Raw genomic sequence first — 13,506 nt, 5'->3', positions numbered from 1 at the left:
CAATGACCCGAACCTCACCGCCGCGTGGGCCCTCGACTGCTCCGTCACCACTACGGAATGGCCGCTTGCCATCGCCGCCGCCTTGATGTGGAGCTCACCAAGATCAATGAGGAGTGGTCGTTTAGCGACTCCTCTGCCAACCCCGACACAGGCAAGGCTGTCGTCAGAGCTCCGCGGGCGCCATCTGCTTTGGCCACGGCGGCTCTGCACCGCGCAGTAGGAGGCCCATCGGCTCCTCCGCCATGCTAGCAACTGCCGGGCAAGGCTGCGCGGCCCTCCGGCGCCCTTCCGCTGTTGGAGGGACATCGATGACGACAACGACGACCATGATGGCAGCGACACGAACGGAGCGACAGGGCAGGGCGGCTACGCGTATGAGGTGGTCATCCGATATAGGGTTTAGGAAATTCTTTCTAGTTTTTAGTAGTCAAAATATCGACTGTTTTATGTGAATTATGTTCGAACTTTAATGAAATCTGCCGTGTTTGATGAATTTCCTCTGGTTTAATTGAACTATGGTCGGCTCTTGCATTCCGTCCGCGGACTGGCCCTAGTCCACGAACGGATGCGGAAGAAAATTCAAGGGTACTTCGGAGCTGTTTGGTGATCCACTAGCTTCACCAAATTTAAGGATCTGCAGAGCAGCTATTCCCTGTTTCGGGATTTTTAACTTGCGCTCCGCCAGCTCCTGAAGCGAGAGTGTGGAGCGGAGGAGGGCCAAACAGGCCCTTCTTTTCCCAAAGAAAAAGAACAGGCGCTCCTGTAGGTGAGGTGGCCGTGGCCAACCCATGGATCTATACCCACCTTACCAGCATGGGAGCAGTGGGCCGCCACAAGCCAGCTTAGCTATTGATTCGTATCATATCATGCCACCCTCCGTTGAATTTCCTCCGTTTGCTTCTTCTCTCTAACAGCACCAGCTAAAGCCATCATCCATCCATGAGGGCCAGATCGCTGCCGTCCTTCTGCCTCCACCGGATCAGGTCCGACTGGACCGCCACGGCACCTCCACCGATATGCGCCAAGGAGGCCTCCGTTGATGGCCGGGACGAGGGCAACGATGGCGTGCCAGAGGAGAAAGAAAAGGAGAAGGAGAAGGATTCTGCTGCTGCGGTGGGGAGGAAGGTGATGGTGGTGACCGACGGTGGCGGCGAAGAGGCCCGGACGGCGCTGCAATGGGCGCTCTCGCACTCCGTCCGGCGGTCCGATACCGTGGTCCTCCTCGATGTTGGCCAGAGCACCGGCAAGAACCGTAAGTTGGCCAAGTACAAATCTAGGCCGCGCTTGCTGACACCTTACACATACAAATTAAATATCTCCAAATCAGTTATAATGTGTATGCTGTTAAGGTACATATTTGTAAATGTTTAGAAAATCTTGCTTGTCTGATGCTAGGAGATGATCTAAGAGGGTATCAGCCCTTGGAGGCCATGAGGAGCATTTGCCATGCTAAAAGACCAGAGGTACCCAAAAAATTGTGTCTGCTCTTGCTCTTGCTTTTTGTCTTGGTAGTGTTTCTTTGACTAAAAATGCCCTTAAATCAAGTACGATTCACAATCTCATTGTGCTTAAATTTTAAGTAGAGCAAACTGAGACACCATTTACAGAAGTAGAACATCAATAGAACACTACATGCGACAACAAGATTAAGATTTTATCTTTGCATCCTACAACCAGTGAACACCAGTTTTGTCGCAAAACAACAACAAAAAACGGTGAACACCAGTTCACATCTAATCTCCATGGTGACTGATAAGGGACACATCTCATTCCTTCTAGAGCTAACTAGTAGTAACATGGCTGGTTCCCCGCCAAAAATAATGATATCCATGGTCTTGCATGTTAATTAGCATCATTAGAGCATCTACAACCGGACCTCTCAAACCCGTCTCATACGTCCAGGCGGGCGGACCGGTCACGATTTGTTGACCCAGACGGGCCTCTCAAAAGGCTCTCAAACGCCCGGGCTGACCGGCACCCCCCATATCCAGCCCAAATATGGGGCGGATATAGGGGCACCCGGGCACGCCCACCACGTTGGAACCGTCCCATGCTGGCCCACTTGACCCCACTTATATTCGACCCCATCCTCTCGCCGGAGCAAACCCTAGCCACTTCACATCACTCCCGTTCACTCCCCGCCACCCGAGCTCACCTCCGGCGGTTTGCGGCCTTCTCCGCCATGGCAGGCAGCGGATCGGACTTCGACCAGTCCTGATCCGTCGACGTCGACTGGGGTGTCGTCCTGTGTGGGTTGGAGGAGGCAATGGCAGTCCGCATTGCACTCGCCGCTCCCGGAAGGACAGCGCCGGTCGACGGATGGATCCGTCCGCCGCGATGCCATAGCGTCGGCTCACCGGATGCTCGCGTCCTCTGGTGCTGGATCCTCGTGGTCCCGGCCGGAACACCTCTCCTTCCCTATCACCGGTCGGGCAGAGTATGAGTCCCATCGGAAATGGGCGGCCCACCGTGGGAAGGAGAGGATAAGGGCCGCCGAGGCCCGTATCGTGACGGAAATGGCAGCGGCGGAGGCGGCTGATGCGGCGGTGCGGGCGGCCGCAGAGGAGGAAGCCATCCGTGCCCGTATTGTGAAGAAACGGCAGCAGAGGAACGCGCTCGGCCTCGCCCGTGAGCAGAATCGGGCGGTCCGTGCCATGGCCGGACTACCATCGAAGGAGGAGAAGGAGGACAGCGACAACGTGGACAACTCCGACGACGAGCAGATCCGGCTCGATCCGTACTGCGTCTTCGACCGGTACTTCACGAGAAGGACGGCAAGGGCACCGGCAAGGGCAAGTGCAGCCATGGATGAACTTCACCATAGCCAAACATGTCCGTCCGACGGCATGTTTAGTGTAGTGTGATGGAGTAGCCAAACGATGCATGTGCGTTGACGTAGTTGCATGAGTTTGTATGAATTTAAGATATGGTAATTGAGGTGTCCGGATGTGGATTGAATTTTTTAAAAGGTGCCCGGTCAGTGTTCGTGACGGGCTAGATTTGACAAATGTAGGTATTGAACACATCGATGGTCCTCTTCTTTGGGACAAAGGAATTCGACATCGGCCGATGCATGCATTTCTACTTCCTTCTATTCATCCTTTTACTTGAAGATTGAGTTGGTTATCACGGCGAAATACGGCACCAAGTCTAGCGAGATGAAAATTGAGCATGTCGGCTGTCAGTCATATATACATATAACGAGCGGTCTTTACCGCTAAGACGTACATCTATGTATGCAGGTAATTAATTATCACTGGAAGGATTAGTTTTTCAAAATAGACCATTAGAAGAAGAAGAAAATCAGGTGACAGTAATAACCTTTAGAAGGCTGGAAATAGACTCTCCCTTCCTTTCCTTTCCTTTATTCACTCATGATCATGATCCACTGGTAAGAAGTGTTAAATGATCCTTGCCAACAACCGTCTGCCGTCAAATATAAAAATGATAAATTAAGGAAACTAAATTTAAAAGTTTTTGTTTTCTTTTTAACTGGAGCTCCCTGAGATAATGCATTGTATAGCAAACAATACCACAAAGAAAAATCAATGGGACGTACTTACTGTCAATATCACAAAAGAAGATGCATGGGCAACACAAAATGGACAAAACGGGCCCTTATCTGAAACTTCAACACAAAGTGGCCCCAATCTAAAAAAATTCACGAAATGGCCCCTTTTACACGACGCCCGGAGCTAGGTCGCCATGCTAGATAGCATGATGCCCCGGGCTAGGGCGTCATTGCTATTTGGCATGATGTCCTAGGCCGGGGCGCCATGCTACATGTCGTTACCATGGCGCCCTAGCCCGGGGTGTCATGCTCTCTAGCATGGCGTCCTAGCCCCGGGCGTCATGCAAAAGAGGGCAATTTCATAAAATATTTTCAGATTGGGATCATTTTATGTTGAAGTTTCAGATTTTCGATAAAGGGCAATTTTATTATCTCAGAATGTAGCATCAAGGGGATACAAAACATTATGAGTAACACCCGGCCTCTGCATAACTGAGATGCACACAACCAAATTCAAAAGTCTGACAAAAAACATGAAATATAAACCGACATATCGGCAACAGTAAAGTCCTATAGACCGACACTATGCCTATGTGGAAGGTGGTGGTGGATCGATCCGGAGGTTATGCTGCCACCCATGTTGGGAAAAAACCTCCGTAGCCACCTGCTTCAACCGCGTACACACCGCCTTGAACAACGATTGGTGCTCCGATCGTTGTAGTATAGACCACGTATGAAGCGATTGCGTACAACGGAAAATAACCTACAGAGGAGAAGCATTTTTCCATTAAAAACCAAATCGTTTCTATATAGCCAGAGCGACCAAATTAAGGCGTACGCTCCCACCCTTATAAGCGCTTTAAACATATTTGGAATACCGTCCAACCAGTGACCAAATATATTGGGCCAAATTTGTTCATTTTCACCACAAATGCAAGCAAAGGCCACAACATGCGTCATCATCAAGGGGTGCACGCATTTCTTCCCAGGCAGTGATGGCCTGATGGGGCCGTCCACTTTTCATCTCTAGTTTGACATCGATGCCGCTGTGCTGTGCACCTACCCTTGGCTAGTTGGCTGGCTGACAAAGAAGTTAATAATGACTGCCTTTGTGTACTGCCAGGTACGCGTGGAGCTTTCCCTGGTGGAGGGGAAGGAGCGAGGGCCGACCATCGTAGAGGCGGCGAGGAAGCAGGGCGTGTCGCTCCTCGTCATGGGGCAGAAGAAGCGGTCCGTGACATGGAGGCTGCTGGAGATGTGGATGGCCGGTGGGAGAGGCGCCGGCGCCGGGGGCAGCACCGTCGAGTACTGCGTGCAGCACGCCACGTGCATGGCGCTGGGCATACGACGCAAGAGCCGGCGAGGAGGGGCAAATTTAACAATTTTGACCTGGAAACGAAATAAATTCACAGAATGAACTGGGTGCGAAACTATTTCACACCCCTAACCCTTTTGTGTAGCGCCCGCCACGCCGGCGCCACACCCTACGGTGCAGCGCCTAGCTCCGGGGCGTTGCACCTCTGTCCACCGTGGCAGCCCACGGGCCCGCACCCAGCAGTGCAACGCCTCCGAGCTAGGCGCTGCACCTGTAATGTGCAGCGCCTAGCGGCTAGGCGCTGCACTGTGACTTATCCAGCCACTTGGCTGGTCCCCCCTCCCCCACCCCCCAACCACACACTCTCTCACTCTCTCCCCGAGCTTTGCCCCCTCTCCCACTCTCCCCCCTCTCAAATCTTCTTCCAAATCTTGCAAATTTGAAGAATTTGTCCGTGGATTTCGAAGTCAAACACTCCCTCAAGGTAATAATCGTCGATCCCCTTTTTTTGATCGAAGTAAAGTTCTCCCATTGCTCATTTGTTGGTAGTTAGGGGAAACCCTAGTTTTGTTTGGATCTAGAGATTTGCATGGAGATGTGAGATGTTTGTTTGCCAATATCTATGATTAGGCTTTGTTAGTATGCTAGGGTTATTCTTATGGGTGTTCTTATGTTGGTGCTAGGGTTAGGTTTAGGGCTAGGGTTATGGTTAGGGTTAGGGTTATGGTTAGGGTTAGGGTTGTTGTTTCATATATATATTAGGGTTTGTAATCGGTGTTAATCCATGGATTAGTACTCATGGAAGCAATGTTACCTTGTGTTCATTGCTTATAGGGATGGGAAGAACATGTGTGTTTGTTCATCATGGGGACAAAGACGCCTTTTTGAAAGGCAATAAAGAACCGGACCCGGATGAGTTTGACATGGTGTTTGATAGTAGTCCTAGCTATGCGGAGCTCTTGCAACAAGTTAGGAAAGATTTGAATTGGATGGACCCTAGTGATATCATTGAGTTGGAGGGAAGGCATAATGTTGGTTTTGGAATGCACATCCGTTGGAAGACAATGCGTGTAAACTCGGAGCAACGTTGGGTTGCATACAAGGAGACGGCGGCCGAATCACTAGACAAGGCTCTTGAGTTATTTGCAACGAAGAAGGTTGATTCAAGTTTGCATTTGGACTTGAACCGGAACCCCTCCCCTTTGGTTGCTAGTAGCCCCCCATCCTTGAAGCGAGATGAAATTGTTGAACCTCTTTTGACCCAAGAAGTGAGGCCAACATTGAGCCCGTATAGAAACAACCAAGATGAATCTTTGCAAGAGGACAATGATGAGTATGCGGACGATGACAATGAAGTTGATCTCCATGACAACAATGTGGGTGATCTCGACAAATATCATTTGCAAGAGACAATGGACCATTCCGTCCCTTTTTCCCGTGCATATGCATCGGACTCGGATGACGATGGTCCCGTGAACAAGTTGATGCGGAGGGGTTCACGGTGAAGGAGGCCGAAGCTTTCGAGAAGGTATTTGGTCGGGATCATCGGACTACATTGTTCAAGGATGTTAGTCTCGCGGATGAAGCCGTGGTAGATGGTGGCCAATGTGTACCTCTTGGGGTTAGGCCAAGCTCTCACCGTGATTTGGTAGACGACAAGAACCGGATTGCTAAAGGTTCTAAGTTCGACAGCTTGTTGGATTTGAGGATGTGGCTCGACAACTACTCAGTTACGCATTACCGTCCACACAAGGTGGTGCACTCGGACGTCAATGTGCGCTACACGGTTGCATGTGCATGTGAAGATGAAAAGGAGGTCCAACTTGGACTTACAAGAGGCCGTGGTGGTGGTAGAGGTCGTGGAAAGGAGGTCCAACAAGGAGTGGCAAGACGCCGTGGCGGTTGTCCGTGGATTGTGCGTGCAAGACCATGGAAAGGAGGTCCTACTTGGCATGTAGTGAGTTGTGTGCCAACTCACATGTGCCAAGGCAAAAGGGTGGATGGCAAGATTGTGTCCGAAGACCACAAACAACTCACGTCCGAGTTCATCGCTTACAGGCTCTCCAACTCAATATCCACACTTCCAACAATGAGCGTCCAACATGTCATTGACCTTCTGAAAGCCATCTTTCATTACAAGGTGAAATACGGCAAGGCATGGAAGGCGAAGCAAGCCGCATTTAAGATGTTGTATGGTACATGGGAGGAAGCATACAACCGAATTCCTAGGTTGTTGTTAGCCATGGCCGCGACAAACCCGGGCATGGTTCATGTGGTCGAGCCTCATGGGCACCAAACAACGGTTCATGAAGGAAGGAAAGTCAGAGTATTTGGCCGTGCTTTTTGGGCGTTCGAGCAATGTGTGAGGGCTTTCGAACATTGTAGGCCGGTCATCGCAATTGATGGCACGTTCTTGACCGGACAATACAAGGGCACCTTGTTGGTTGCGATAGCAAGTGATGCCAATAACCGGGTGTTGCCATTGGCATTTGCTTTGGTTGAGGCGGAAAACAATGATAACTGGGAGTGGTTTCTGCATCTTTTGAGGACGAAGGTGTTACCCGCTCAAAGGGAAATTTGTGTCATATCGGATCGGAATCAAGGAATTCTTAACGCCGTGGAGATTGACATTCCCGGGCATGCTCCGTTGCACCATCGCTGGTGCATGAGGCACTTTTGTTCGAACTTCTATAGGGCATGTGGCCTTAAGGAGTTGGCCGATGATCTTCAAGATTGTTGTCTCGCTTTCTCCGATAAGCGCTTCGCCACTTTGTACAACAAATTGCTCGCACACAAAAAACTTGATCCCGGGGGTCAAGAGTTTCTCAATAGGCACATTCAATATCGGAACAAGTGGGCACGTGCTTTTGATGAAGATGGCCAGAGATATGGTCAAATGACAAGCAATATGGCCGAATGCTTCAATAGGGTGCTCAAAGGTGCACGTGGATTACCCGTGACGGCAATAGTTCAATACACATTTGACAAGATGAATGCGTACTTTGTAAAGTACTCGATGGAAACCGATGCACAGATAGCGGGTGAGAACCCACGGAAGTACAAGTACAAGTTCCCACCCAAAGTTGATGAATGGTTGCTATTTCAATCACGGAAGGCGGACTCAGAAGAAGCTATATTATATGACAATGAAGAGTGGAAGTACGAAGTGAAAGAGCCAGGAGGAACCACAAATGATGGCCGGCAACATGGAGGTCGGGCTTTCAAGGTGTCGTTAACACAATGTGATTGCTCTTGCGGGAGGCCATTGTTGCTTCATCTCCCATGCTCACATTTGTATGCCGCCGGCCGCGTTAGGAATGTGGACATCAATCACCCACGCACCATGAGGGAGTCGGAGTTCTCAATCATGACGGTCAAGAAAACATGGGCTCCCCGCTTTCACCCATACTTTGACCAATCACAATGGCCGGAGTATCATGGAGTTCAACTATGGCCGGATCCGGAGTTGAAGGTTGTTAAACGGGGTAGACGTAAGACAAAGCGTCTTAGAGGCGACATGGACGGATGGGGCCATGGTGGGCGCCGCGAAGCGGGCAACGACCAATTCCAAGAGCCTCGTGAGAGCTCCCGTTGTGGGGAGTGCAAAGGTCATGGCCACAACAAAAGAAAATGTACCAAACCAAGGAAAAGGTCCAAGAAAAATGATGCAAGCACAAGCCAACATGGAGCTACACAAGGGAGCCAACCAAGTGGTAGCCAACCTAGTGGTAGCCAACCTAGTGGTAGCCAACAAGTGCCAAGCCAACCAAGTGGTAGCCAACAAGTGCCAAGCCAACCAAGTGGTAGCCAACAAGTGCCTAGCCAACCAAGTGTTAGCCAACCTAGTGGTAGCCAACAAGTGCCAAGGCAACCAAGTGGTAGCCAACAAGTGCCTAGCCAACCAAGTGTTAGCCAAAGAGGATCTAGGCAACAAAGAGGTCGGCAACTTGGACTTACAAGAGGCCGTGGTGGTGGTAGAGGTGGTGGTGGTGGTCTCGGCCGTGGTGGTGGAAGAGCTCGACGTGGTGGTAATGGCCGTGGTGATGGTCTTGGCCTTGGCGATAGTCTTGGCCTTGGTGGTGGACTTGGCCGTGGTGATGGACAACCGCAAGTTCGTTATAGAGGAATGTTTGGATACCTAGATGGACCGTTTCCGTATGTTCCTCACTAACTATAATGTATCATATGTTCTTGTTTTTTCATATGTTCTTCTTTTTCATATGTGCTTCCATTTGTTCTTATTGTCCTTACTAACCATTATGTTCCACTCATTGTAGGTATGGCGGCTTCCCAACCCAACAAACCAACGATGAAGGAGGATGGCGAAGATGAGATGGCCGGATGGTGGGAGAAGGCTGCGAAGAAGCTTAGAGAGGAGGATGCAGCCAAGCTAAAGAAGAAGAAGGAAGAGGAGCTTGAGAAGGAGAGGAAGCGAAAACAGAGTGCGGCAAATGCGATGCGCGCTAGGGAGCAAGCGTTGATGAGGAAAGTTGAGGAGGCACAGAAGAAGCATCAACAGGATTTTGAAGAAAGAACCATGAAGCTTTGGGCAATTGCAGCTGAAAAAGAAAGGAGGGACAATCAGATATTCATGGAGAGGGTGGTTAAGGAGGCTCACCTCATAAGAAAAAGGGAGGAGGAAGAGGAAGAAGAAGAAAGGAAAGGGGCCTTGCTCTACGCAATAGAGCTATGTCTCCTCTTCGATTTGGTTGTGAACTACTATGTCTCCAATGTGATTTGGTTGTGAACTACTATGTGCCGTGCACTACTATGTCTCCTCCTCGATTTGGTTGTGTGAACTACTATGTGCGGTGAACTACTATGTCTCCTCCTTGATTTGGTTGTAAGAACTACTATGTGTCGTGAAGTACTATGTGTTATGAACTACTATGTGTCGTGAAGTACTTGGGCGCTGCTATCTACCATGTGGCGCCTAGCTGCTGTGGCTCTCTGGATAGCTAAAAAATTCACTAAGTCCAAGTCCAAGTGCCTCAAACTGTAAAGTACCTTCTGTTCTGGCTGCATAGCTACAGACCAGTGCAGCGCCTAGCTAGGAGGCGCCACACTGTACAGTGCAGCGCCTGGGGTCTAGGCGCTGCACTGTATAGTGTGGCGCCTCCGTGCTAGGCGCTGCACAAACACTTAGCGAATTTTTTGCCTGAAACTGGAGGCATACCTTCTGTTGCTTGCTGGATACCTATAGACATGTGCAGCGCCTAGCTCGGAGGCGCCGCACTCCATAGTGCAGCGCCTGCGAGCTAGGCGTTGCACTATAGAGTGCGGCGCTTCCAAGCTAGGCGCTGCACATGTCTGTAGCTATCCAGAAAAGCAACAGAAGTTTGGCTAGTTACAGACATGTGCAGCGCCTAGCACGGAGGCGCCACACTCTATAGTGCAGCGCCTGAGAGCTAGGTGTTGCACTGTAGAGTGCGGCGCCTCCAAGCTAGGCGCTGCACATGTCTGTAGCTACCCAGAAAAGGAACAGAAGTTTGGCTAGTTACAGACATATGCAGCGCCTAGCTTGGAGGCGCCACACTCTATAGTGCAGCGCCTGCGAGCTAGGCGTTGCACTGTAGAGTGCGGCGCCTCCAAGCTAGGCGCTGCACATGTCTTTAGCTATCCAGAAAGCAACAGAAGTTTGGCTAGTTACAGACATATGCAGCGCCTAGCTTGGAGGCGCCACACTCTTTAGTGCAGCGCCTAGCACGCAGGCGTTGCACTGTAGTGTGTGGCGCCTGCGTGCTAGGCGCTGCACAAACACTTAGCAATTTTTTGCCTGAAACTTGAGGCCTACCTACTGTGCCTCCTCCCCCCTCTACTGGGTCTTTTTCAACCACATTTCAACAACTAGTATAACAAACATTCAGGTACGACATCATTTCTCCAAGTATAACAATTAGTATAAGAAACAAAGGGTTCACAAAAGACATCATTTCATAGAAAGGACCATCACAATAAGTTCCAGTTTACCATAGAGCTACCACCACTCCAAGTTCAATGACATAAAAGGTACGACCACTCCAAGTTCAACGACATAACAAATCGCACTCGAAGTTCAACATTATAAAAAAACTAAGATGACTAGTGCTTTCCACGCTTGCTGGGTCCTCCCCCCCTCTTGACGCTTATCTTCTTCACCTTCCTAGGAAGAGGAACCCACTCCGGCTCCGGCTCCGCCTCCGGTTCGACATCGTCATCCAAATAGTCATCCAAAGCCGCCATCCGCGAGGTGCCGACAGTCCTTTTGCCTCTTTGGGTGAAGTCTTCAGGTGTGTACTTGTTGATTCCCCTCCTAGGCTTCAACTCGTATGCAGACCGAGCCCGGTACGTCCCCAAGGTCATATCATCAGCAACCTATGCATCATAAAAGATATGGAAAGACCGTGTGTGAGGATATAGTTAGCAATGCATCAACAAATGGATATATCGTCATGCCATACCTCTTGGGTGACCCCACCCACATCCTCATCCTCGAAAGGTTCACCATGGCTCTGCCCCGAAGCGGGATCTGATGGTGTCGCCGACCTAGACCGTTCTGGTGATACATACTCGGGGTCACGACAACCGAAAAGGTTTGATAGCCGCCTTAACTTTTGGCCCTGGCGCTGCAACATGTACAAGTGAATGAGACATTGAACGTACCAACAAATGTTAAGTGCTAGTTTGAAGGAGATGTGAACCTTAATGAATTCTCGAAGTGCACCTTCCCCATCGCTTTTGCCAGCCGGGGTTGTTTCCAGAATAGTCTCGGTCTCGTCAGCTCCTTTCTTGATCTGGGCATGCTATGAACAGAAACGGTATCAAAGTGTTAGGCAAGCGAAGATGTGAAAAGTGCGAATGGAAAAGCAAAAAGGGCTAACCACAAAGTTCATCATTGGAGCTGAAGGGATCACCGAGTTGCCTTTCCTGACTAACGCGTTGTACTGGTGCGGGGCTACCTCATCAAAAACGGTGGGTTCTTCCAGAATCTCCTCAGCATACGCCAGCTGGCATACCTCCACGCGGGTACTTGCAAGAAACCATGCGAGATAGTTGTTGAACGCGATCGGGCAGTGCTCACGAAGCTGGGCTCGTTTTCCAGCCCTTGCTTGCTCCACACTAAGAGCGAACTGCACGACATACTTCCTGTGATGGCTGGCCCAATCCTTGATCTTCCGCTGCTTCTTCCTATCCAACCTGCAAGTTAGAAACAGAATATTAGCATCATCGAAACCATCGAGAAGCTGCTAAGTGCTCAAGGTTAATTATATCTTACGCGTGTAGCAACTTGTCCGTGTCCTCCCACTCCGGCAGGTGTGGCTGGAACAAACCAAACTGGCGGAACACCCGATGTGGCAGGTGAAGCTCAACCGCCCAGTTGCATATCAGTGGGCACCACATATGCCAGAGATCCCTATCCCTAATGCACATCGGATTAAGCCTGAACTCTATAGGGTTACCAAAACTCTCTCCTTTTCCATACGGCTCCCATTCCACCTGCAAAATGGGATTGAATGCAAAATGGATATCGAGTGAAGATACAAGCATGATAATCACTTATGCAAGGTCGGTTCACCTGCTCAGGCGTGATCGCGTCCAGCTCGCTCTTGTACAACTTGTACATTACACAGGGATCATCCGTCGTCTCATTTAACACATCCCACTTGTAAGCCCAAGTGGGGAGCCGTAGTGGGTCGTCTTTATCGTCCCAATCCTCGTACTTCACGGTCTTAGGTCGTCCAACCGGCAAACGCTCCCAGCTCCATATGGAAAGTGCGAGCAGACAACCACCAATACCTCCAGTGTGCCTACAACTGGCATCGTCCAACTGCACATAAAAAAGAACATGGTCAAATTTGCCGCAAGAGCGCATTGATAATGTATCAATGAAGTGAAAAGGAAACAACTTCATACCTGTCGATACAAGTAAGCTAGTGTCGCCGAACCCCAACTCCATTTGCTATCGAAGACGGTCAACGCCTTCAGCCACATCCATGGAGCATTCTTGCCTGTGCCATCAGCAAACATTGTCCTCGATATCACGTACCACATGTAGACACGAGCATAAGTCTTCACCATGTCCTCATTAGCATCATCGGGGCAATGAGCGAAGTTCGATGATATCCACGTGAAAGTAGCGCCCGCTGCGACTCTTTCCTTCTTCTTATCTCCCCTTTCTGGCTCCCGAGGCTCCGGAGGAACCATACCGATAAGGGCTTGCATCTGCGCGCGCCACCCTTTAGAATCGGTGTTCATACATAAAGGATTGCCATCGATAGGAAGACCGGTGATCATAGCGATATCCTGCAGCGTCACGGTCATCTCCCCGGTCCGAAGATGGAAAGTGTGTGTCTCCGGCCTCCAATGATCAATAAGCGCGGTGAGTGCTGCAGCATTGTTGGGTGGCGTCGACCGGCGGACCAACTCAATGAAAGGGAGAAGTCCTGCCTCCCTAACATAAGGTGTGTACCGCTCATCATAGCTCATCCTTCCAAGGCTGATCCCGTGAGACCGAAGCTTCAGAGGTGCAAGCTCCTACAAACAAACAAATCATAACATTACATATGGGGCATTTGTGTTTGAAAAAACATACGAAATTCATAACACCGGCCACTTTCAGTATTACCCGCTGCTGCACCGACATAGCGTACGACCGGTGTTGATGGTCCCAGTGATCATCGAGAAGCCAAACCATCCTAAC

The 13,506-nt window shown here is 50.2% G+C and overlaps 1 protein-coding gene across 1 annotated transcript; it reads left to right on the top strand.

Moving 5' to 3' along the window:
* Positions 1-817: 817 nt before the first annotated feature.
* Positions 818-9,713, top strand: LOC109732147 (uncharacterized). Its single transcript, XM_020291341.4, has 4 exons — positions 818-1,252; positions 1,396-1,463; positions 4,635-5,310; positions 9,104-9,713. The coding sequence occupies exons 1-3, from the start codon at positions 940-942 to the stop codon at positions 4,926-4,928; spliced, it is 675 nt and encodes a 224-aa protein (XP_020146930.2). The 5' UTR covers positions 818-939; the 3' UTR covers positions 4,929-5,310; positions 9,104-9,713.
* Positions 9,714-13,506: the final 3,793 nt, after the last annotated feature.

The sequence above is a fragment of the Aegilops tauschii genome, chromosome 5, assembly GCF_002575655.3.
Source record: "Aegilops tauschii subsp. strangulata cultivar AL8/78 chromosome 5, Aet v6.0, whole genome shotgun sequence".
NCBI lineage: Eukaryota > Viridiplantae > Streptophyta > Magnoliopsida > Poales > Poaceae > Aegilops > Aegilops tauschii.
The sequence above is the reverse complement of the archived record's forward strand: the minus strand, read 5'-3'. Positions and strand labels throughout refer to the sequence as shown.